The sequence below is a fragment of the Elephas maximus genome, chromosome 12 (assembly GCF_024166365.1).
Source record: "Elephas maximus indicus isolate mEleMax1 chromosome 12, mEleMax1 primary haplotype, whole genome shotgun sequence".
Taxonomy (NCBI): Eukaryota; Metazoa; Chordata; class Mammalia; order Proboscidea; family Elephantidae; genus Elephas; species Elephas maximus.
The window spans coordinates 101,144,126-101,169,878 of record NC_064830.1 but is presented as its reverse complement, the minus strand read 5'-3'; the positions used below and the strand labels follow the sequence as shown (position 1 = coordinate 101,169,878).

General features: G+C 38.6%; 1 protein-coding gene across 4 annotated transcripts in view; it reads left to right on the top strand.

Annotated features, from left to right (window-relative positions):
- USP42 (ubiquitin specific peptidase 42) overlaps positions 1–25,753 on the top strand; it is a 59,067-nt gene that overhangs the window by 18,992 nt on the left and 14,322 nt on the right. For all 4 annotated transcript variants that reach the window (XM_049905146.1, XM_049905142.1, XM_049905143.1 and 1 more), the window contains 9 exons: positions 15,237–15,347; positions 17,450–17,552; positions 18,459–18,526; positions 19,199–19,269; positions 20,416–20,498; positions 22,533–22,644; positions 23,387–23,527; positions 23,694–23,794; positions 25,367–25,520. In XM_049905146.1, the coding sequence (XP_049761103.1) occupies positions 15,237–15,347; positions 17,450–17,552; positions 18,459–18,526; positions 19,199–19,269; positions 20,416–20,498; positions 22,533–22,644; positions 23,387–23,527; positions 23,694–23,794; positions 25,367–25,520 (944 nt within the window). The remainder of the gene's footprint in view (positions 1–15,236; positions 15,348–17,449; positions 17,553–18,458; positions 18,527–19,198; positions 19,270–20,415; positions 20,499–22,532; positions 22,645–23,386; positions 23,528–23,693; positions 23,795–25,366; positions 25,521–25,753) is intronic.

Sequence of the window (25,753 nt, the reverse complement as noted above, 5' to 3'; positions counted from 1 at the left end):
TGTTATTATGAATGAGTGTTGAGTTTTGTTAAGCCGTGTTTCTGCATCAAACTGATATGATCATTGGTTTTTCTTCTTTAGCCTGTCAATATGATGGATTACATTGGTTGATTTTCCAATATTGAGCTCCTTTGTATCCCTGGAATAAACCTTACTTGGTCATGATGTGTAATTCTTTTTACATATTGCTGAATTCTATTTGGTAATATTCTGTTAAGGATTTTTATATCTATATTCATGAGCAATATTGGTCTGTAATTTCCTTTTTTTCTACTGTTTGGGTATCAGGGTAATATTAGTTTCATAAAATGAATTGGGATGTGCTGTTTTCTGAAAGAGATTGTGTAGAATTAGTGTTAATTCTTCTTTAAACATTTAGTAGAATTCTTAAACATCTGGGTCTGGAGATTTCTCTTTTTTTTTTTTTTTAGTTTTTAAATTACAAACTCAATTTCCTTAATAGGTATGTTGTTGTTAGGTGCCATTGAGTCAGTTTTGACTCAGAGAGACCCTGTGTCAACAGAATAAAACACTGCCTGGTCCTGCGCCATTCTCACAATTGTTGCTGTGCTCAACCCCATTGTTGCAGCCACTGTGCCAGTCCATCTCGTTGAGGGTTTTCCTCTTTTTTGCTGACTGTCTACTCTGCCAAGCATGATGTCCTCCAGGGACTGATCTCTCCTGATAACATGTCCAAAGAATGTGTGACGTAGTCTCACCATCCTTGCTTCTCAGAACATTCTGGTCGTACTTCTTCCAAGACAGATTTGTTCGTTCTTTTGGCAGTCCATGGTATATTCAATATTCTTTGCTGACACCACAATTTAAAGGCGTCAGTTCTTCTTAGGTCTTCCATATTCATTGTCCAGCTTTCACATGCATATGAGGGTATTGAAAACAGCATGGCTTGAGGCAGGCATACCTTAGTCCTCAAGGTGACATCTTTGCTTTTCAACAATTTAAAAAGGTCTTTTGCAGCTGATTGCCCAGTGCAGTGCGGCTTCTGATTTCTTGACTGCTGCTTCCATGGGTGTTGATTGTGGATCCAAGTAAAATGAAATCCTTGACAGCTTCAGCCTTTTCTCCGTTTATCATGATGTTGCTTATTGGTCCAGTTTTGAGGATTTTTGTTTTCTTTATGTTGAGGCGTAATCCATACTGAAGGCTGTGATCTTTGATCTTCATCAGTAAGTGCTTCAAGTCCTCTCACTTCCAGCAAACAAGGTTGTTTGTTGTATTGTGGGGGTGTGTGTTGCTGTCATGCTGGAAGCTATGCCACTAGTATTTAATAGGTATAGAGTTATTCAGATTATTGATTTTTTATTAGGTAAAAAACCCTTTTTTTTTTTTAAGTTGTATTAGTGTGGTTTTTTTTTTTTTTTTTTAAGGAATTGGCCCATTTTTTCTACGTTGTAAAATTTATGTATGTAGAGCTATTTGTAGTATTCTCTTATTATGCTTTTGATGTCTGTAGGGACTGTAGTGATACCCATGTTTCATTCTGGATGCTGGTAATTTGTGTTTTCTCTTTTTGTTTTTGCTTTATTAGTCTTAACTAGAAGTTTGTCAATTTTATTGATCTTTCCAAATTAGCTTTTTGTTTCATTGATTTTCTCTATTTTTCTGTTTTCAATTTTATTGATTTCTACTCTCTTCACTCTCCTTCCATCTGCTTGCTTTGGGTTTATTTTGCTCTTTTTCTGGTTTCTTAAGGTAGGAGCTTAGATTTTTGATTTGAGACTTTTTTCTTTTTTAATGTATATAGTTGGTTTTATAAATTTCTCTCTCAGCACTACTTAGCTACATACCAAATTTTTCGGTATGTTGTATTTTCATTTTCATTCGGTTCCGTGTAGTTTTAAACTTCCCTTGAGACTTCCTTTTTGAGCCATGTGTTATTTAGAGGTGTGTTGTTTAATTTCCAAGTATTTGAAGATTTTCTTGCTACCTTTCTCTTAACTGATTTCGAGTTTGATTCCATTGTGGTCAGAGAACACACTCTTTAATTCTTACATTTTCGAAGGATGTTTTATGGCCCAGATGGGTTATTTTGGTATGTGTTTTGTGGACATTTTGAAACGAATACATGTTATGCTTTCATTCTGTGAAATGTCCTATAAACGTTCACTGGACTCTGTTGGTTGATTGTAATTGTTGACTTCTGTGTCTTTGGTGATTTTCTAATTGTTCAGTCATTGAGAGAAGTATGTTGAAGTCTCCAACTATAATTGTGGATTTGTTTGTCTTTTCAGTTCTATCAGTGTTTGATTCACGTATTTTGCAGCTCTTTTGTTGGGTACAAACACATTTAGGATTGTTGTGTTTCTTGATGCATTGATCCTTTTATCATTATATGATATCCCTCTCTGTCTCTGGTACTTTCTTAGCTCTGAAGCCTACTTTATCTGATATTAATATAGTCACTCCTCCTCTCTTTTCATTAATGTTTGCATAATGTATCTTTTTTCCATCCTTTTACTTTGAGCCTGCCTGCATTGTCATATTTTAAGAGTTTCTTTTTCTTTTTTTTAAATTATGCATTTGTGAAAGTTTACAGAACAGATTAGTTTCCCATCCAGTAGTTTGTATATAAAGTGTTATATAACATTGGCTTCATTCCCCACAATGTGTTATTAGCATGCTCTCCATTTACATCCTAGGTTCCTCATTTCCTTTTGTCCTGATTTTCCGTCCCTTCCTGCCTTCTCATCTTTGCTTTTGGGCAAATGTTACCCTGTCGGTCCCATATAACTGATTATTCTAAAGAACACTGTCCTCTTGGGTGTTAATTGTTTGTTTTATTGTCCTGTCTATGATTTGGCTGAAAGGTGGCCTCTGGGAGTGGCTTCAGTTCCAGTTCAGAGCTGTGCATAGTCTTGGAGGTTCCTCTAGTCTCTGTCAGACCAGTAAGTCTGGTCTTTTTTGTGAAATTGTTTTTTTTTTTCTACTATTTTTTGAAGTGTGTTTCTTATAGTTAATGTACTTGGGTCATGTTTTTAATCTGCTTTGCAGATCCGTGTCTTTTAATTGGTATTTTTAGAATATTTACATTTAAGGTGATTATTGATGTTAGGGCTTACGTCTGTCGTTTTATATTTTTTGTTTTTTTATTTCTCTGTTATCTTGTCCCTCCCTTCTTGTGGATTGAATATTTTTTAAAATTTTATTTTGATTTATCTGTAGTCTTTTTGGAGCCCTTGTGACGTAGTGGTTAAGAGCTCGGCTGCTAACCAAAAGGTCAGCAGTTTGAATCTACCAAGCCACTCCTTGAAAGCCTTGTGGGGGCAATTCTGCTGTGCCCTCAGGGTCGCTATGGGTTGGAATCGACTGGACAGCAATGAGCACAGTGTTTTTGCATGTATCTCTTTGTATAGCTTTTTTAGTGGTGGTTCTAATTATTATATGTAACTTATCACAGTCTACTGGTGTTGTCCTTTAACAGTTCAAGTAAAGTGTAGAAACCTTACCTTTCTTTATGCTCCTTCACTTTTTTTTTCTAATTGTTTTAAATATTTTCCCTACATACATTAGACAGTGTAGTGTTACCATTTTTGTTTCCGTTGTCATATATAATTTAAAAACGTGAAAGGATTGTATTTACCCTTTTTTTTTTTTTGATTTGCGTGCATTTTCTTCCTTCTGATGTTCCAGAGATCCTTCTTTTATCATTTCCTTTTTGTTTAGAGAACTTCCTTTAGTCATTCTTTTAGGGTAATTCTGCTGGTGACAAAGTCTCATAATCTTCCTTCATCTGAGAATGTCTCGAGTTCACCTTCATTCCTGAAGGATATTTTCATTGGGTGTAGGATTCTGGGTTGGCAGTTCTTTTATTTCGGCACTTGAAAAATATTGTGCCACTTCCTCTGGCCCCATGGTTTTTGATGTGAAATCTGCTGTCATTTCAATTGTTTTTCTCTTATAGGTAAGGTGGCGTTTTTCTCGCTGCTTTCAAGATTTTGTCTATATCTTTAATTTTCAGAAGTTGAATTATGATGTGTCTTGGCATAGATTTCTTTGGGTTTATTCTTGTTGGGGTTTGCTCAGCTTCTGGAATCTGAGGTTTATAAAGTCATTTGCCGAATTTGAGAAGTTTTCAGCCTTTGTTTTTTGTAATACTTTATAAGCCCCGCCCTCTTTTTCCTCTCTTAAGAATTCAACGACTTATATTTTACACCTTCTATTACAGTCGCACAGGTCCCTGAAGCTCTTTCTTTTTTTTTTTTTTTTTTTTTTACCCCAGTCTCTCTCATCTCTGTTTTTTTCAGATTGGGTAATTTCTATTATCCGTCTTCATGTTTACCATTTTTTTTTTCTCTGTCCCTTCCATTCTTATGTTTATTTCAATTATTTATTTTTTAGTTCTAAAGTTTTTATTTGGTTCTTCTTTATATCTTCTGTTTCTTTGCTGAGATTTTCTTTTTTTGAGGCTTTTTTTTCATTTGTTTCAAGTGTGTTTGTCATTGCTTGGTGAAGCATTTGTATCATGGTTACTTTACAGTCTTTGTCAGATAAGTGTAACATTGCTGTCATCTCTGTGTTGGCATCTGTTCATTGCCTTTTTCCATTCAGTGTGAGATCTTCGTGGTCCTTGGTATGAAGAATGATTTTCTGTTGAAACCTAGACATTATCATATTATGTTAGGAGACACTGGATCCTATTTCAGCTCTGTTTTATCTGGCTTTCTCTGACACCACTGTAGAAGTGATGTGCCCCTCATTACTGCTAGGTAGAGGGTAGAAGTCTGGCTTCCCCATTCAGACTCCATTGGCAGCTGAAGTGGACATAGGGGCTCCTCATTATTGCTGGTGGAGATAGAGGTTCCTATTTACCATGTGGTCTCCACTGACACTGCAGTGGAAGTGGCCTCATTATCACAGGGCAATGGCAAAAGTCCTGACTCTGACACTACCCCAGTGGGTATTTGGAGGGATGCCTCTTTACTACCAGGTGGAAGTAGAAATTCAGGTTCCTAATGTAATTTTCACTGATACCATGGGTGTGGTGGTGGTGGTGGGGATTGTTACTGCCTGGTGTGGATGAAGGTCCCAGCTTCTAAACAGCCTTTGCTAACACTTCCCTAGTCAGTGGGTTGGAGTACCATGTTACTGTCTGGTGAGTGGAAATCCAGACTCCTCACCAGCCTTTGGTGACATGAGCAGGGCCACAATCTTTCTGTGGTGTTTGGGCAGACTGGAGTGGTGATTTTCTAAAAGTTTTCTATCTTGTCTTCTCTTTCCTCCCATCCTGGTCTTTTGCTTCCTGATCCTGCCCCTTTCCTGGCCCTTTGGCGAGAGAAAGCAGGCTTTCATTGAGGGTTTTTTTTTGCTGGTACCTGATGGCATTTCCAAGTTGCTGGCTTCTTCAGCTTTAAGTCTAGAATATATGAAGCACAAAGAAAACCGAGGGAACTCACCATTATATCATTCCTTGGGCACTTGAGGTCCCTAGCTTCTCTGCCTTTTTCCTCTCCACCTTTCACAGCCTTCTTATATTTGTTTTATATATAATGTCCACGGTTTTAGTTGTATTTAGTGGGAGAATAGGGGAAGTACCTCTTTCTCCATCTTCCCAGAGGTGGACATTTCCTCTTTTTTTTGAAAGTTGTTTTTATAGAGTGTATGTTTTGTGGAATTCGATGTTGCCAGCATTTTTTTTTAGTACTTAAAAGGTGTTACTCTAGTGTCTTCTGATTTGTGTTGTTTCTGAAGAGAAGTATGTTGTCAGGTTTACATTTGTTCCTCTATACGTAATGTTTCCTTTTTTTCCTAAGTGTTTTTAAGATTTTCTTTTTATCACTGTTTTTAAGCAGTTTGAGTGGTCCTTTGTGTAGATTCCTTCATATTTCTTCTGTTTGGGGTTTGTTGCGTAAATCCACAGATTTACTCTTTGCTTCAAATTTGGATGAGTTTCAGTAATTTTTAAACCATTTCCTTTTTAAACTAACGTACAATAAAATTAACTTTTTTGATATACAGTTCTATGAATTTTAACGTGTATGGATTTATGTAATTGCTACCTCAGTCAGAATACAAAACTGGTCATCACTGCAGCAAAACTCCTTTGTGCTACTCCTTCAAAGGCAATCATTATTATTTTTTTTTTAAATAATTTTTATTGAGCTTTAAGTGAACGTTTACGAATCTAGTCAGTCTGTCCCATATAAGCTTATATACACTTTTTTTTTTACACCTTACTCCATACTCCTACTTACTGTCCCGCTAATGAGTCAGCCCTTCCAGTCTATCCTTTTGTGACAATTTTGCCAGTTTCTAACCCTCTCTACCCTCCTATCTCTCCTCCAGACAGGAGATGCCAACACAGTCTCAAGTGTCCATCTGATACAAGTAGCTCACTCTTCATCATCATCTCTCTCCAACCCATTGTCCAGTCCCTTCCATGTCTGATGAGTAGTCTTCGGGAATGGTTCCTGTCCTGGGCCAACAGAAGGTTTGGGGGCCATGACCGCTGGGATTCCTCTAGTCTCAGTGAGACCATTAAGTCTGGTCTTTTTATGAGAATTTGGGGTCTGCATCCAACTGATCTCCTGCTCCCTCAGGGGTTCTCTGTTGTGCTCCCTGTCAGGGCAGTCATCGGTTGTGGCCAGGCACCATCTAGTTCTTCTGGTCTCAGGATGATGTAAGACTCTGGTTCATGTGGCCCTTTCTGTCTTTTGGTCTCATAGTTGTCGTGTAACCTTGGTGTTCTTGTTCTTCATTCTCCTTTGATCCAGGTGGGTTGAGACCCATTGATGCATCTAGATGGCCGCTTGTTAGCATTTAAGACCCCAGACGCCACATTTCAAAGTGGGATGCAGAATGTTTTCATAATACTATTATTTTGCCAATTGACTTAGAAATTCCCCAAATCCCCGCCCTTGCTCTGCTGACCTTTGAAGCATTCAGTTTATCCAGGAAACTTCTTTGCTTTTGGTCCAGTCCATTTGAGCTGACCTTCTGTGTATTAAGTATTGTCCTTCCCTTCACCTAAAGTAGTTCTTATCTACTTACTAATCAGTAAATAACCCTCTCCAACCCTCTCTCCCTCCCCCTCTCGTAACCACAAAGGTATGTGTTCTTCTCATTTTATACTATTTCACAAGTTCTTATAATAGTGGTCTTATACTATATTTGTCCTTTTGCCTCTGAGTAATTTCGCTCAGCATAATGCCTTCCAGGTTCCTCCATGTTATGAAATGTTTCACAGATTCCTCACTGTTCTTTATCGATGCGTAGTGTTCCATTGTGTGAATATACCACAGTTTATTTAACCATTCATCTGTTGATGGACACCTTGGTTGCTTTCAGCTTTTTGCTATTGTAAACAGAGCTGCAGTAAACGTGGGTGTGCATATATCTGCTTGTGTGAAGGCTCTTACTTCTTTAGGGTATATTCCAAGGAGTGGGATTTCTGGGTTGTATGGTAGTTCTATTTCTAACTTTTTAAGAAAACGCCAGATAGATTTCCAAAGTGGTTGTACCGTTTTACATTCCCACCAGCAGTGTATAAGAGTTCCAATCTCTCCGCAGCCCCTCCAACATTTATTAGTTTGTGGTTTTTGGATTAATGCCAGCCTTGTTGGAGTGAGATGGAATCTCATCATAGTTTTAATTTGCATTTTTCTAATGGCTAATGATCGAGAGCATTTTCTCATGTCTCTGTTAGCTGCCTGAGTATCTTCTTTAGTGAAGTGTGTGTTCATATCCTTTGCCCACTTCTTGATTGGGTTCTTTGCCTTTTTGTGGTTGAGTTTTAACAGAATCATATAGATTTTAGAGATCAGATGCTGGTCGGAGATATCATAGCTGAAAATTTTTTCCCAATCTGTAGGTGGTCTTTTTACTCTTTTGGTGAAGTCTTTAGATGAGCATAGGTGTTTGATTTTTAGGAGCTCCCAGTTATCTGGTTTCTCTTTGTCATTTTTGGTAATATTTTGTATTCTGTTTATGTCTTGAATTAGGGCTCGTAACGTTGTCCCTATTTTTTCTTCCATGATCTTTATCGTTTTAGTCTTTATGTTTAGGTCTTTGATCCACTTGGAGTTAGTTTTTGTGCATGGTGTGAGGTATGGGTCCTGTTTCATTTTTTTGCAGATGGATATCCAGTTGTGCCAGTACCATTTGTTAAAAAGACTTATCTTTTCCCCAATTAACTGACTCTGGGCCTTTGTCAAATATCAGCTGTTCATATGTGGATGGATTTATATCTGGGTTCTCAATTCTGTTCCATTGGTCTATGTGCCTGTTGTACCAGTACCAGGCTGTTTTGACTACTGTGGCTGTTAATAGGTTCTAAAATCAGGTAGAGTGAGGCCTCCCACTTTCTTTTTCTTTTTCAGTAATGCTTTACTTATCCAAGGCTTCTTTCCCTTCCATATGAAGTTGGTGATTTGTTTCTCCATCACATTAAAAAATGACATTGGAGTTTGGATCGGAAGTGCATTGTATGTATAGATGGCTTTTGGTAGAATAGACATTTTTTCTATGTTGAGTCTTCCTATCCATGAGCAAGGTATGTTTTTCCACTTAGGTATGTCTTTTTTAGTTTCTTGCAGTAGTACTTTGTAGTTTTCTTTGTATAGGCCTTTTACATCTTTGGTAAGATTTATTCCTAAGTATTTTATCTTCTTGGGTGCTACTGTGAATGGTATTGATTTGGTGATTCCCTCTTCAATGTTCTTTTTGTTGATGTAGAGGAATCCAAGTGATTTTTGTATGTTTATCTTATAACCTGAGACTCTGCCAAACTCTTCTATTAGTTTCAGTAGTTTTCTGGAGGATTCCTTAGGGTTTTCTGTGTATAAGATCATGTCATCTGCAAATAGAGATAATTTTACTTCCTCCTTGCCAATCCGGATGCCCTTTATTTCTTTGTCTAGCCTCATTGCTCTGGCTAGGACCTCTAGCACAATGTTGAATAAGAGTGGTGATAAAGGGCATCCTTGTCTGGTTCCCGTTCTCAAGGGAAATGCTTTCAGGCTCTCTCCATTTAGAGGGATGTTGGCTGTTGGCTTTGTATAAGATGCCCTTTATTATGTTGAGGGATTTTCTTTCAATTCCTATTTTGCTGAGAGTTTTTATCATGAATGGATGTTGAACTTTGTCAAATGCCTTTTCTGCATCAATTGATAAGATCATGTGGTTTTTGTGTTTTGTTTTATTTATATGGTGGATTACATTAATGGTTTTTCTAATATTAAACCAGCCTTGCATACCTCGTATAAATCCCACTTGGTCGTGGTGGATTATTTTTTTGATATGTTGTTGAATTCTATTGGCTAGAATTTTGTTGAGGATTTTTGCATCTATGTTCATGAGGGATATAGGTCTGTAATTTTCTTTTTTTGTGATGTCTTTACCTGGTTTTGGTATCAGGGATATGGTGGCTTCATAGAATGAGTTAGGTAGTATTCCGTCATTTTCTATGCTTTGAAATACCTTTAGTAGTAGTGGTATTAACTCTTCTCTGAAAGTTTGGTAGAACTCTGCAGTATAGCCATCCGGGCCAGGGCTTTTTTTTGTTGGGAGTTTTTTGATTACCGTTTCAATCTCTTTTTGTTATGGGTCTATTTAGTTGTTCTACTTCTGATTGTGTTAGTTTAGGTAGGTAGTGTTTTTCTAGGAATTCATCCATTTCTTCCAGGTTTGCACATTTGTTAGAGTACAATTTTTCGTAATAATCTGATATGATTCTTTTAATTTCAGTTGGGTCTGTTGTGATGTGGCCCATCTCGTTTCTTATTCGGGTTGTTTGTTTCCTTTCCTGTATTTCTTTAGTCGGTCTAGCCAATGGTTTATCAATTTTGTTAATTTTTTCAAAGAACCAGCTTTTGGCTTTGTTAATTCTTTCAATTGTTTTCCTGTTCTCTAATTCATTTAGTTCAGCTCTAATTTTTATTATTTGTTTTCTTCTGGTGCCTGATGGATTCTTTTGTTGCTCACTTTCTATTTGTTCAAGTTGTAGGGACAGTTCTCTGATTTTGGCTCTTTCTTCTTTTTGTATATGTGCATGTATCAGTATAAATTGACCTCTGAGCACTGCTTTTGCTGTGTCCCAGAGGTTTTGATAGGAAGTGTTTTCATTCTCGTTGCATTCTATGAATTTCTTTATTCCCTCCTGAATGTCTTCTATAACCCAGCCTTTTTTCAGCAGGGTATTGTTCAGTTTCCAAGTATTTGATTTCTTTTCCCTAATTTTTCTGTTATTGCTTTCCACTTTTATGGCCTTGTGGCCTGAGAAGATGCTTTGTAATATTTCGATGTTTTGGATTCTGCAAAGGTTTGTTTTATGACCTAATATGTGGTCTATTCTGGAGAATGTTCCATATGCACTAGAAAAAAAAGTATGTTTTGCAGCAGTTGGGTGGAGTGTTCTGTATAAGTCAATGAGGTCAAGTTGGTTGATTGTAGCAATTAGGTCTTCCGTGTCTCTACTGAGCTTCTTACTGGATGTCCTGTCCTCCTCTGAAAGTGGTGTGTTGAAGTCTCCTACTATAATTGTGGAGGTGTCTACCTCACTTTTCAGTTCTGTTAAAGTTTGTTTTGTGTATCTTGCAGCCCTGTCATTAGGTACATAAATATTTAATATGGTTATATCTTCCTGGTCAATTGTCCCTTTAATCATTATGTAGTATCTTTCTTTATCCTTTGTAGTGGATTTAACTTTAAAGTCTATTTTGTCAGAAATTAATATTGCTACTCCTGCTCTTTTTTGCTTATTGTTTCCTTGATATATTTTTTTCTATCCTTTGAGTTTTAGGTTGTTCGTGTCTATAAGTCTAAGGTGTGTCTCTAAGTCTAAGGTGTGTCTTGTAAGCAGCATATAGACGGATCGTGTTTCTTTATCCAGTCCGAGACTCTCTGTCTCTTTATTGGTGCATTTAGTCCATTTACATTCAGCATAATTATAGATAAGTATGTGTTTAGTGTTGTCATTTTGATGCCTTTTTATGTGTGTTGTTGACAATTTCATTTTTCCAGTTACTTTTTTTGTGCTGAGATGTTTTTCTTTGTAAATTGTGTGTTCCTCATTTTAATAGCATTTGACTTTTATGTTTGCTGAGTCATTATGTTTTTCTTGGTTTTTATTTTGAGTTATGGAGTTGTTATACCTCTTTGTGGTTACCTTAATATTTACCTCTCTTTTTCTAAGTAAAAATCTAACTTGTATTGTCCTATATCGCCTTGTATCTCTCTCCATATGACTGTTCTATGCCACCTGTATTTAGTCCCTCTTTTTGATTATTGTGATCTTATTACATAATGACTTTAATGATTCCCTGTTTTGAGCGTTTTTTTCTTTTTAAAATTAATCTTAATTTGTTTTTATGATTTCCCTATTTGAGTTGGTGTCAGGATGTTCTGTTCTGTGACCTTGTGTTGAGCTGCTATCTGATGTTATTGGTTTTCTGACCAAACAATTTCGTTTAGTATTTCTTGTAGCTTTGGTTTGGTTTTTGCAAATTGTCTAAGCTTGTGTTTATCTGTAAATGTTTTAATTTCTCCTTCATATTTTAGAGAGAGTTTTGCTGGATATATGATCCTTGGCTGGCAGTTTTTCTCCTTCAGTGCTCTATATATAGTCATCCCATTGTCTTCTTGACTGCATGGTTTCTGCCGAGTAGTCTGAACTTATTCTTATTGATTCTTCTTTGTAGGAGACCTTTCTTTTATCCCTGGCTGCTTTTAAAATTTTTTCTTTATCTTTGGTTTTGGCAAGTTTGATGATAATATGTCTTGGTGATTTTCTTTTTGGATCAATCTTAAATGGGGTTCGATGAGCATCTTGGATAGATATCCCTTCGTCTTTCATGATGTCAGGGAAGTTTTCTGCCAACAGATCTTCAACTATTTTCTCTGTGCTTTCTGTTATCCCTCCTTGTTCTGGGACTCCAGTCATACGCAAGTTATTCTTAATAGAGTCCCACATGATTCTTAGGGTTTCTTCATTTTTTTTAGTTCTTTTATCTGATTTTTTTTCAGCTATGTGTCAATTCCCTGGTCCTTCAGATCTCCCACTCTGCATTCCAATTGCTCGAGCCTGCTCCTCTGACTTTCTATTGCGTTGTCTAATTCTGTAATTTTATTGTTAATCTTTTGGATTTCTGAATGCTGTCTCTCTATGGATTCTTGCAACTTATTAATTTTTCCACTATGTTCTTGAATAATCTTTTTGAGTTCTTCAACTGCTTTATCAGTGTGTTCCTTGGCTTTTTCTGTAGATTGCCTAATTTCATTTCTGAGGTCATCCCTGATGTCTTGAAGCATTCTGTAAATTAGTTTTTTATATTCTGCATCTGGCAATTCCAGAATTGTATCTTGATTTGGGAAAGATTTTGATTCTTTAGTTTGGGGAGTTGTAGAAGCAATCATGGTCCGCTTCTTTATGTGGTTTGATACCGACTGGTGTCTCCGAGCCATCACTAAGATATTGTAGTGATTTATTCTATACTTGCGCACTGAGTCTTATCTTGTTTTGTTTTCTTTCAATATACATAGATGGGCTACTAGATTGCGCTATCTTGATTGTTGTAGCCCTTGAATCACTTATGTCCTATTACCAGCTGGTTTGGGTTGTTACCAGATATATAAGCCTGAGTCCATTCACTATTCTTGAGTAGAATCTGATTTTGGGTCATCAAGTGTGTGGTGCAGACTGTCACCTATCCACCTAGAGAAGTAGTGGTGATAGTTGTGTGCACCAGATTCTGGTAGCAGCAGGGGTTCACACACCAGTGGGGGCAGGATGCTGACAGGCTTCCCCCAAGTGCCAGTGAGGTAGGTGTGTCTCTATTCCTAAAGCACTTTGGTGGGTGGGCTCTGCAGCTGTACCTTAGGCCCCCAATGCAAGTACCTCTATAGATTGGTAGGTGTCACCCTCCTTATACCCCTAAGGCAGGAGGCTAGGTGGTCTGGGGGGAGCTTCAGCCCTCAGTTCCCTGTTGTGGGTCAGTGAGGGCTCTGTTGAATATGCAGAGGTATCAGACCTGGGAAACTTGTCTTTCCAGTAATCTGCTAAAACAATTACAGTCAGATCCCTATCAGAAATGCCTTTGTATTATAATAGCCACCTTGTACCCTGCGGGGATGAAACCTCAAGACTGTGGATCACATATGCTTGGCTGGAGCTGGTTCTGTGCTTTTAGTCCAATTAGGGAAGGGTTTTTGGTCCCTGAGTTTTTTGTAGCTGCTTCTCTCAGGCCAGGAGAATGGGTTAGTAAAAGACCAAAAAAAAAGAAAAGAACGAAAAACCGCAGAGCAGTTTACTCTCTGGCTCAGGAAATTCCAGTGTTAATGAAGCCGCCTGGGAAGGGGAGGGGAGGGTTCAGATAAATAGGAGAGTGTAGCACCCCGGAATATAGACAAAGTTACTTATCTTGCTTGGGATGACTGTTTTATCTGAGATTCCCGAGGGGCACCTTGACTGTGTGCACTGGCTGGGTAGAGATCACCCCCGAGAATCAGGCCCGTGTCCCGTGCTTGCGCTGTCTCAGAAGCCGCGGTTAGTTCCTCTGCTCCCAGTCCAAAGCCCAGCGCCAAGGTTCCCCAGCTGGGACGCCGCACTCCCGGCTCCAAAACCAGTTACTGCCTCCCAGTGACTTCTCCTCCTGTCAGCCGCGTCGCTGTGCTGCCTGTATGCACTGTCTGGGCTTCCCCTGAGGTCAGTTCAGGGGGTTAGGGTTGCGCCCCACGTTTGCACCATCTCAGGATGCCGTGCTCAGCTCCCCTGCGCCCAGTCCAAAGCCTGGCGCCAAGGTTTCCTGACTGGGACACTGGCTCCAGTCTCTGAAAGTAGTCACTACTTCTCCGTGGTTGTTCGTTCTCAGTCTCTGTCACTCAGGTCAACTCTTTCGATCTGTGTTTGATGGTCAGGGCTCGTAGATTGTCATGTATGTGGTTGATTCACTTGTTTTTCCGAGTCTGTTGCAAGAGGGATCCGAGGTAGCTTCTACCTAGTCAGCCATCTTGGCCCCCGCCTGCTAGTCATTATTTCTTGAAATATTTGTTCTGTCTCTTCACTCTTGGACTCTAATTACATGTATATTAGGGAGAACTTGAAGCTGTCACACAGCTTCCTAATACGCTTATTTTTTTAGTTTTTTTTTCTCTCTCTTAGTGTTTCATTATAGATATTTTCTGTTACTTCTCTTGTCTTCAGGTTCACTAATCTTTTCTTCTGTGATGTCTAATCTCTTGTTAATCCTATCTGGTATATTTTTCATCTCAGAGGTTGTATTTTTAATCTGTAGAAGTATATTTGGGTCCATTTCCATGCCTTTCCTTAACATGCTCTTGCTTTTCTCTACCTCCTTTAACAGATGAATATATTTATAGTGTCTTCTTAAATGTTTTTGTCTTTAGTGTATTATTTGTGTCATTTCTGGATCTGTTTGTTATTTTCTCCTGGTTATCAGTCATACTTCCCAGCATGTCTTCATGCCTTATATTCTTTAATTGGATGCCAGACATCATGAACATTATGTCGTTGATTGCTGAATTTTTTTTTGTTGTTGTTATTATTAAATATTTTTTAACTTTATTCTGGGACACAGTTAATTGAAGAGAGTTTGATATTTTGAGGCTTTTTTTTTTTATTTTATTAGGCAGGCTCTGAGCAGGCCTTAGTCTAAGACAGTTTCTCAGTCTCAGTACTATTGACATTTTGGGCTGGAGAATTTTTGCTTTGGGGCTGTCCTGTGCTTTGTAGGCTGAATAAGCAGCATTGCTGGCCTCTGTCCACTAGAGGCCAGTAACACCACTTAGCCATGAGCTGAGAGTGGATTTTATATTTTTAAAAGTTGTTTTTAAAAAAAGAATATGCAACTCAGAAAGCCAAAGTTATGTGCAGAGAGAGTTTTCTAACCCATTTGGGGCAAATGGTAGTGTAAGAAAAGGTTCATGTTTTTCTAGTATAGAGTTGTTAAATGGATAGGCTTTGAAGTCAGAAAGCGTATGATTCCAATTTTGTGTCTGCCACTTAATAACTATTTGACATTGAGCAAATTTTTACTTCTCTGAGCCTCAGTTTCCTCTCTTATAAAATGGAGCCAATATATACTTAGGTTTGTTGGAGAATTAAGCGAGAGAATGAATATAAGGTAGATAGGCCAATGCATGACACGTTGTCACTGTTATTGTTATTCCATTTGAGGAGTGTGTCCCTTAGATCTCATTTGCTTTAACGTATGTATATGTAGTCATATTTTTGCTAATTTGAAGAATTATCTGTTATCTTTCAGGTCATGCAGAAGGATTTTGTATGATGTGTACCATGCAAGCGCACATTACTCAGGCACTCAGCAATCCTGGGGATGTTATTAAACCAATGTTTGTCATCAATGAGATGCGGAGTAAGTACCATTCTGTAGTAGCTTATGTTAGTATTTATTAGCTAGTTAGTCTTAATGACATAACTGGTAAAAAATGACCCCCCTGTGTATTTATCATTGGAGCCCTGGTGGCGTAGTGGTTATGAGCTTGGCTGCTAACCAAAACCTCGGCAGTTTGAATCCACCATGCACTCCTTGGAAACACTACGGGGCAGTTCTCCTACTCTGTCCTGTAGGATCACTGTGAGTCAGAATCGACTTGACAGCAACAGGTTTTGGGTTGGTGTGTTATTAAAAAACAAACATTTTATCATGCATGGATATGCTTTTTTACTAAATAATGTTATTTTTAGTAAAACATTTTACTATGTAAGCATATTTTGAAACTTTAAAACAAAAGATGACAATATAATAAGACAGCATTCAGTTAATATAAACAAATTTTAAATGTTTCTTTTAAACTCAGAATTTGTTAATAAAATCGCTGATAAGTTTTACAACAGTCTTTTTCCCCAGATACTTGAATATCTGTGCTGAATAACGCTAACTCTGATAAATATTTTCTCACAGGTTCCTGTAAGTAGTTTTTAATTGCCTTCAATTTGATGAATGAATATTATGCTATACATGCGACAGGAATTGTCAAAATAAAGTTAATTATACTTTTAAAGAAAAATTTATACTCATGTCTTAACAGATGTGTGGATAATGTTTGCTTTTTATACTTAATTTTTTATTTAAAAATTTTGTCTCTTGAATTATGATCCTAATAGGTTGCTTGAAATTTTCTTTTGTCCTTTGTGCATTTTTTGTGACTTTTACATCATCTTAATTGAGTTGGACCAAAAAATGCATGCAAATCAAAAAAACTACAACTCTTTACTTGTATCCAACTGGTAATTATAGGGATGCCTAATTATATGATGAGGAAGGATAATTCTTTCCTAAAAAGCTGCTGAAAATTAAGGCAGTGTTATGCTGGCTCTTGGCATTTTTGCTTGGGTGGAACAGACAATGCAAGAATCTTTAAAACACTGTTGGATCTTGGCAACATTTTAGCCAGGGGTGGTTAGTTGTTTTTAATGTATATATATACATATATATCAGACATGATTAGTATTTTAAAGCCTAGTCTTTTAAGCACATGGCCTTGCTGTGTGTATGTGTATACATACATCCATGGAGACACACACACAGAGTAGGATCATGAAATTGCCGTTTTTTAGGTCAAAACTGGTAGAATATTTGCAATTTCATGTGATTTAAGCTAATATGTATTTACATGTATATAGGTAAATACATACTATTTACCTTTAGAACAGAGTAGAACTGCCCCATAGAGCTTCCAAGGAGCGGCTGGTGGATTTGAACTGCAGACTTTTTGATTAGCTGCCAAATGCTTAACGACTGTGTTATCAGGGCTCCTTACATACATTAGTGTACAAAACTTGACATATAATATTGTGATATTTATGCTTTTGTGTTTGTTTTTGTTACTATGTAATTTGGTCTTGCAGCTATTTAGTCAATTAGAAGTAGGGCTGAAATATTGCTGTATGTAACTGAGAGAAGATAATTCATTCTGTAGGTCATCAGAATAGAATTTAGATAGGTTTGGACATTTACGTTTGCAGGGATTGTTTTATCATGGAGATCTAGTGAAGAATTTAAAATACGTTCACCGGCACCATAACATTCTAAAAATATAATTTATTTTCTTGTTGAGAATATACACAAGCAAAACATTCACCAGCTCAGGTTTCTGCATGTACAATTCAGTGACTGCACTGTAACATTTTTGACAAATTTTTGAGACAGTACAGCCAAAGTTGAATGTACTCAAGTCCAATTTCGTGAACTTGCTAAAGACCTGTAATGCACGAGCCTCCTCTGTCGCTGCTACCTGGGCTGTAGGAAACTCTGGCCACATGGGCATTTAGTAGGCTAGAGGACAGTGGTCCTAGCTGCTCTCAGGGTAGCTTGTTTATTAGTGCTAGTGCCTCAAATAATTATTCAGCTGTTGTTTTCTCAATGAAGTATGATCATAAGAGAAAACTCTTATTTGGGTACAGGCTGGGCACATTTTATGATGATAAAACTTTGTCCTGTTCTACATTTTGCAGGGATAGCTAGGCATTTCCGTTTTGGGAACCAAGAAGACGCCCATGAATTTCTTCAGCACACTGTGGATGCTATGCAAAAAGCATGCTTGAATGGGAGCAATAAGTAAGTCCAGCAGAGCCCCAGTCATATCCGGTTTCCATCCATGGCTTATCAGAATCCAGTTTTGCCTTTTAAGTTGAAAAGTACCTACGTCTCTGTTTGCTTCCCCTTTTGGCTTTGTACTGCCTCTCTCCCCCGCCTGTTTGGTTTACATTAAGATAGTTAACATTTAAAGAGGTATGCTTACCATAGCAACTTGAATTTGTTAGTTACAGATGTCAGGAAATGAGTATTGGCTTTGCCATTGTTGGATTTCTGAGTGTCAGCTGAAGTCTGCAGATCTAAAACTAATCCCGTCTCATTTCCAGTCGTGCCTGCCACTTTCTCAGTTGATTTCCAGCCTTGGAAATTTTTTATTTGTTCCCTGCCTCCTTCTCTGTCTGCTCAGTTGCCAATTCCTATAGCTTCTTCCTTAAAACCTAAATGCAGACTCAAGAGGAAGATTGGGGGAATAATTAAACAACAAACCCTAAACCACTTGATATTGCCCGAACACATCTGGTAAATCTCCTTTTCTGTTTCTGTTGCCACTGCCGTTCCCACATCCAGGCCTTCAGCATCTGGGCAATGACAGGCTGCGAATCACGGAAGTGCTCTGGGTCCCTGCTTTCACAGTCCTGCCTCCAGTCTCGTCCTCCAGGCCAAATTCCTGCCTTGTCTTCAAGCCCCTCTGTACTCTGGTTCTTGCTGTCCTGCCTGTTTTCCTACCACTCCCCTGCCCTTGCTATGTTCTGTCCAGGCAGAACTCTTCTCTGGCTGCCACACATACATACTAATGTCGTCTTATTTCATGGCTCTCCTATTTGAATTCTCGTTCATTGATTAGACGTATATGCTTTTGAAATCTGGTCATAGCATCTGTGACTGTTGCAGAACTCTTCTCTCATGTCACTGTCTGACTCGTTTCAGATTAGACAGACACACGCAGGCGACCACTCTTGTTTGTCAGATATTTGGAGGATACCTGAGATCTCGAGGTAAAGATTTGTGTAAAAGTTGATAAAGTGGTACATACAAGTAGTTTAAAAAATACAAACGAGGAAAGGCTTACTAATGAAAAGTCAGTTTCCCGCAGCCCAGACCCCCACCCCCTGTCCCCAAAGGCCACCGCTGTGCCAGTTTATAGTGTATCCTTCAGTGGTTTCCTACTCGTGCATAGACTGGGGACAGACTAGACATAGCCCTTTCATTTTCCTCTTAACATTAGAAATTTTTTTTACCTTTCAGCACATACATATTTAACAGTCTTCTCACAGATGCAGTAGTATTCCATTTATTTATCTAGTTCCTTGTTGATGGCTATGTGGGTGGTTTCTGGTTTTTTTTTTTAATTACCATCCATGCTTCATTGAATATCCCTGAACGTGTGCCCTTATGTCCATGGAGAAATTCTTTGTGTTGGAATTTCTGGATCAAGGATTCTGTATTTTAAATTTCAATGTTGCCGTATCGTCCTTTCTAGAGGCGATACCAGTTTACATCCCACCTGCGCCCGTCCCACTTGGACCCGTGCTGTGTGGGGTAGTCGAGTTCTCAGATATCGTAGCTTGTTTGATTTTGATGTAGTGTTTGTATTTTATCATTTCAGTCGTTGATACTGACGCAATGATTACACTTGGCTCATACCGTGTGTTTTATTTTTATTTCAGTCAAATGTTTAAATTGCAAGGGTGTTTCAGATACTTTTGACCCGTACCTCGATATAACGTTGGAGATAAAGGTGAGTTTGATTGTTGTGGTTAAAAAAGTCAGTCACACTTTGCATAACTTTGTAGTTCATTTATGATTTAGACTAGTTAGAGAGTATGAACTGGAAATTTAAATGTGCTCAGACTTCATTTAAAGGTGATTATTCAAGCACTGGGTTGTTGGGTTATTCAAGCCTGGTAGTAAGCATCGTAACAGACTTAAAACAATCTTTTTACAACTCTTTGGCTTTTCATTTAATACATCTTCATAAAACCAGAAGATTTCAGTGCCTATCCTAGTATTTTGGCAGAGGACTCTAATATAACCTGGACAGTGCCCTTATATATTAGCCAAAGTTAGATGGTTATTAATTTTTTAGGAACAATTTTGTTTCTTGCATTTTCTAAACTCCTATTTTTTGTTGTTCTTAAACTTTTGTTTTTCTGATGACAAATGTGCTACATGCTTATGATAAAAATGACAGACATAGCAGATAAATGTAAAATCCCATCTCTCAGAATGAACTCTGGTTAACAGTTTGATACATATTATTCTGGAATACGTATGTGTGTGTAAATGTATGTATATATATGTGTATGTATGTGGGTGAATACATACACACACACACACACACATACACATATATATATATATTTTTGTTTTAAATATCAGATTATACCTTCTGCCTATGTGGCCACTTGCTGTTTTCATGGAATTCTGCTTGGGGGAGGGCTTTCTGTGTAAGTGTGTTCTTGGGGCAGTTGTGTAGGATCCAGTGAACAAGCCGTAATTTACCTCCCTAATTCCTTGCTGGTAGATAATTTGGTTTATTTCCAGTTTTATACTATTTTACATAATACTGCAGTGAGCAACCTCTTTACGTATTTTTGTTTACTTTGCTTGTTTTTTAATGAAGGGGAAAATAATTTTTTTTTTTTAAATTTTTAACGTGCTTTAAGTGAAAGTTTACAAACCAAGTCAGCGTCTCATACTGAAACTTATATACACCTTGCTATATACTCCTAGTGGCTCTGAGAGGGAAAATAATTGGATGTGCACATGTATAAAAGTAAACATCATAAGGGAACATTGTCCTTTTAGCATAAAAACGCACATTTGTCTTCTGTTTTCATTAGAAGAGGCTGTGAGTTGTGATGTGTGTGCCCTTTCTTCCCAGGCTGCTCAGAGTGTCAACAAGGCACTGGAACAGTTCGTGAAGCCGGAACAGCTCGATGGAGAAAACTCCTACAAGTGCAGCAAGTACGATAGCTGGCGGCATGGACTTGACGCTCATTGCTCCAGTGGGGATGGCAGGGAAGCCTGGTTCACAAGAGTTTGGGGTGTTTGAACAACCCCTCTAGATACCTTTTAGTTTCTGATACCATCTGGGAAGACACTGGGTCCCTGCTGTCCAAGGGCCAGAGCAGGCAGTGTCCAAATGTTTGCATTCTTTCGAGATGTGCAGCCCTGTGCCCTTGGGGTCTGGTATATCATTTCTGTGTGGATTTGTGAAAGAAGAGTGAGGTAAGGGCCTCTAGAAACCACACATTAATGCTGTCTCATAGGAGGATACAGCTTTGGATTGCATGTCTTTGTCACGCAAGCCTTTTGTTGACTTCCTCTATAAAAAGGCTGGGATGGCAAATATTGTATGAGACCACTGTTACAAAAACTCAATAAAAGGTTTACACACAGAAAAAAAAACAATCTTTGATGGTAATGAGGGAGAGGGAGGGTGGGGAGGGGATATCACTAACTAGATAGTAGACAGATGTTAACTTTGGTGAAGGGAAAGACACACAATATAGAGGAAATCAGCACAACTTGACCAAGGCAAAGTCATAGAAGCTTCATAGACACATCTAAACACTTTGAGGGACCAAGTCACTGGGGCTGAGGACTGGGAACCATGGTCTTGGGGAACATCTGAGTCAATTGGCATGACATAGTTCATAAAGAAAATATTCTACATTTTACTTTGGTGAGTAGCATCTGGGGTCTTAAAAGCTTGTGAGTGGCCATCCAAGATACATCTTTGGTCCTATCCCATCTGGAGCAAAGGAGAATGAAGAAAACCCAAAGACAGAAGGAAAAGATTAGTCCAAATGACTAACAGGTCATATGAACCACAGACTCCACCAGCCTGAGCCCAGAAGAACTAGATGGTGTCCGGCTACCACCACTGACCCCTCTGACAGGGTCACAATAGAGGGCCCTGGACAGAGCGAGAAGAGAATGTGGAACAAAATTGAAATTCACACACACACACACAAAAGACCAGATTTACCAGTCTCACAGAGACTGGAGGAACCCCCAAGACCATGGCCCCTCGACACCCTGCTAACTCAGAACCGAAGCCATTCCCGGAGTCCCCCTTTCAGTCAGAGATTAGACAGTAACACATGTCAGAACGAACGTGCTTCTTAGTTTAAATATATGAGACCAAATGGGCAAGTCCTGTCCAAAAGCAAAGACAAGAAGGCAGGAAGGGACAGGAAAACTGAATGAATGGACACAGGAAACCCGGGATGGAAAGGGGGAGAGTGCTGACATATTGTGGGGATTGTAACCAATGTCATGAAACAATTTATAAATTTTTGAAAGAGAAACTAATATGTGCTGTAAACTTTCACCTAAAACACATTAAAAAAAATAAAAAGGCTGGGATGGGGCTGGGAAGTCACTTTCTCCCAGAATAGTTATAGCAGCTTTCTCTCTTACGGTGGTTACCCAAGATACAGGGTTGTATTTATGTTATATTTCTTCATGAAGTCAAGAAAGCCCTTTTTCCTTTAAGTAGAGGTAATATAGACAATCTTTATCAAATATTCATTTTTAGAGGAAGAAGGCTCCCTTCTTTCTTCCAAGATTGTAGGAATCTCTTTGTTTTTTCTATTCCATAGGCTTTTCTAATCTGTATTTTTCCTCCTTTATCAGGATAGGGCTTTCTTTTCGCAGAATAGATACCAGCTGGAAAATCCATTAGTTTTCCAGTTTGCTTTGAATTGAGAGAAACCTGTATTAACCTGATTTTAAAATTATCGGTTTCCTGCATGGCTTTGCATCTCATGATTGTCTTGTCTTCCATTGTCCTTTCATACTAACTCAGCTCAGCAGTTTCCTGTATTTTTAATTTTACTGTTTTCACCATTGGTGGAAGGGGGTGATGTTTCTCATCTAGTGTACTGCTTTTGTAAACAAATTCAGAATGTTTCACAAAAATAACAAGGGAAAGACTAAAACACCGAAAAAATACAATATTTATCTTAATCCTTTCCTTCTGTTTATTTCAAGGTGTAAAAAGATGGTTCCAGCTTCAAAGAGGTTTACTATACATAGATCTTCTAACGTTCTTACACTTTCTCTGAAACGTTTTGCAAATTTTACTGGTGGAAAAATTGCTAAGGTATGTGGATAGTATTGATATCCTTAATAACCTTTATGTTGACCCTCCTCAAGGCTTATGTGCATTTGGTAGTGGGAAGAAACGTCAAAGAATGGAGCCAGTAGTTTGGTGACTGTTCAAGTGTGTTTTTCCCATATTCTTTAACTAGCTAGACTTTCTGGTGGTAAAATTGGTAACTGTTATCTGCGTTTGGCTTCATAGCCAATTCTTTGTCATTCAGGGTAAGGAGTGGCACAGAGAGCCCATGTGTGAATTAATACCTGCCAGGTCTTGCCCCTCTTGCCTAGAAGGCCATCCTCTTGTTTGCTCATTTGTTTTCTGATTAGTAGGTCACTGCATTTTCCCATTTTATTCGCACTTTCAGAAGATTGAAAATGGTTAGAAATTCATTAGCATGTAGGAGAAATAAAATAATCCATTCCTGAATTATTAAAAATAAATGGTGACGTAGGTCCAGTGTTGTCATTCTGTTACTATCTCCTTGGGTGGATTTGAAGAATTCACTGTAATGTGGAACTTTATTTGCTAAAAGGGGGAAAAAATACAGTGGGATTGCATGAAACACGCGTTGCTCTTCGATTCCTTTGGGATGTGGTGTGTTAGGTTTCTGCTGGACGTTGGCGGCCGGCGGTGTTCGGCCTGACTCCTAGCAGACCTGCTGCCCGAGCCTGCACCCGTGTGTGTGGAATGATGTGGGCCTTCAGAAATGACGCTCCTTTTTCCTCTTTCCATTTTGATTTAGGACGTGAAATATCCTGAATATCTTGATATTCGACCGTACATGTCTCAACCAAACGGGGAACCGATTATTTATGTCCTATACGCAGTGCTAGTACACACCGGTTTCAACTGCCACGCTGGCCATTACTTCTGCTACATAAAAGTAAGTTGTATGGATTTTGCAAATCAATGTAGATCCACACTTAAGGTAGCACTGGTATTCTAGGGGGAAGGTGGAGCTTTTAGAGTTAAAATGAATGTCCGTTTTTGTTATATTTCTCTTGTGTATCTAATTATAGCTACTCTTTCTTATTGGCTATTTTTTGCAGGCTAGCAATGGCCTCTGGTATCAAATGAATGATTCCATCGTATCTACCAGTGATATCAGATCGGTACTCAGTCAGCAAGCTTATGTCCTCTTTTATATCAGGTATGTCATGAAAACAAATGTTCAAGTTTTCTGTTATGTCAAACGATTTTTATATGTAAAAATGTGTGTGGGTGTGAGTATCATGCTGCGCTCTTACTCATCAGCATACAATATTGGGTTACTTTTAAAACAGTGGTTTAATAAGTAACTTGGCCACATGCCAAGGTAGAAAGTAAGTAGTTCTGACCATGTCTAATGAGTTTGATTTAGCTCTTTGGCAGGTGCAGAGGAGGGACAGCTTATGCTGTAGGCATCAAACAAGGTGGGCCTGAGGGCTGCAGGGCAGTGGGTGGAGGCTGGTCCCAGCAGCCTCTCCATCCCCTGAGCAGGGTCAGCCAGCCGCCCTCCCGGGCTAGTCCTCTTGCCAGCAGCAGCTCCGGCACCTTTCCTGTCCTAGTGCTGTTGCATCCTCTGACTTGCCAATTCTGTTTGCAGAAATGTGGCCTTTGGGAAGAATCTGCTGTGTGCTCCCAGGTGTTCATGTGTAATAACTGAAGATTAAGACTATCCTAAGATACCCAACAATAGCAGAATGATCCCTGTGCAACTGCTAAAATGACTTTTATAGTTTTCTCTTTTTTTTTTTTTTTTTTTAATGTTTTGAGGAAGTGCTCAGTATATGGGGGAAAAGGAGTTTGAAACTTTATGTACCTGTCTTGAAAAAGCACTGCAGGCTAAAGATGGAGGATCATCTACTAAATCTGAATAGAAGGAGCCTCTGAGTGGCGCCTGACCTAAGCCATGGTATTTTCGATTGCATCATGTATGCAAAAGCTGGACAATGAATAAGGAAGACTGAAGAAGAATTAATACGTTTGAAATGTGGCGTTGGCAAAGATTGTTGAATATACCATGGACTGCCCAGAAGAACAAACAAATCTGTTTTGAAAGAAGTACAGTCAAAGTGCTCCTTGGAAGTGAGGCTGACAAGACCTTGTCTTACATATTCTGGACATGTTATCAGGAGAGAGTAGTCCCTGGTGAAGAACATAATGCTTGGTAAAGTAAAGGGTCAGTGAAAAAGAGGAAGATCCTCAACAAGATGCATTGACACAGTGGCTGCAAGAATGGGCTCAGACGTAGGAACAATCCTGAAGATGGCGCAGGACCACACAGTGTTTCCTTCTGTTGTACGTGGGCTCGCTATGAGTCGGAACTGACTCGACGGCACCTAACAATAACTAAGTGGTCAGGTGAAGGATAGTGTTGTGTTGTTTTACTTTTTCTGGACATTGTAGATTTTCTATAAAATGGTATGTATTTAGAATTAGCACAATATAAATAAAAGGAAAAATAGCTTTCAGATCGTGGCATCTTCAGAATACACAAGTAAAAATACCATTTACTCACTTACCCTTGTTGTCCCCTGGTTGGAATACCTGACATTCACCTCAGCCTGAAGAAGAGACTGTGAGATATCATGCATAGCTCTGTAGGTGTAACGTAAAAATATGGTTATTTTCTTCTCAGTCTTTTTACCTGAGGCGGTAACTGCTGTTGGATTTCCACATGAATCTCTTCTGAGGCAATCGTCTGTGTAACCATGAGTGATACCACCCTCTTTACCTCCAGGTCCCATGATGTGAAGAATGGAGGTGAACTTACTCATTCCACCCACAGCCCGGGCCAGTCTTCCCCCCGACCGGTCATCAGTCAGCGGGTTGTCAACAATAAACAGGCTGCGTCAGGGTTCATCGGACCACAGCTTCCTTCTCATGTGATAAAGGTAACATTCCATACATAGAGTATAATCAAACCCTCAAGCTCACATTGCAGTAGTTGTTATGTTTTCACCTACATCTGGATTTATTATAATCAGATAAGTTGATCCCAGCCCTTTATTTATTACAAAATGTTTCAAATACACAGAAAATCTGAGTATGAATGTCATGATCAACAAGAAAGTTTGGGTATTTATTGTCGCTAGTTGTTCTTGAGTCGATTCCAACTCATAGTGAC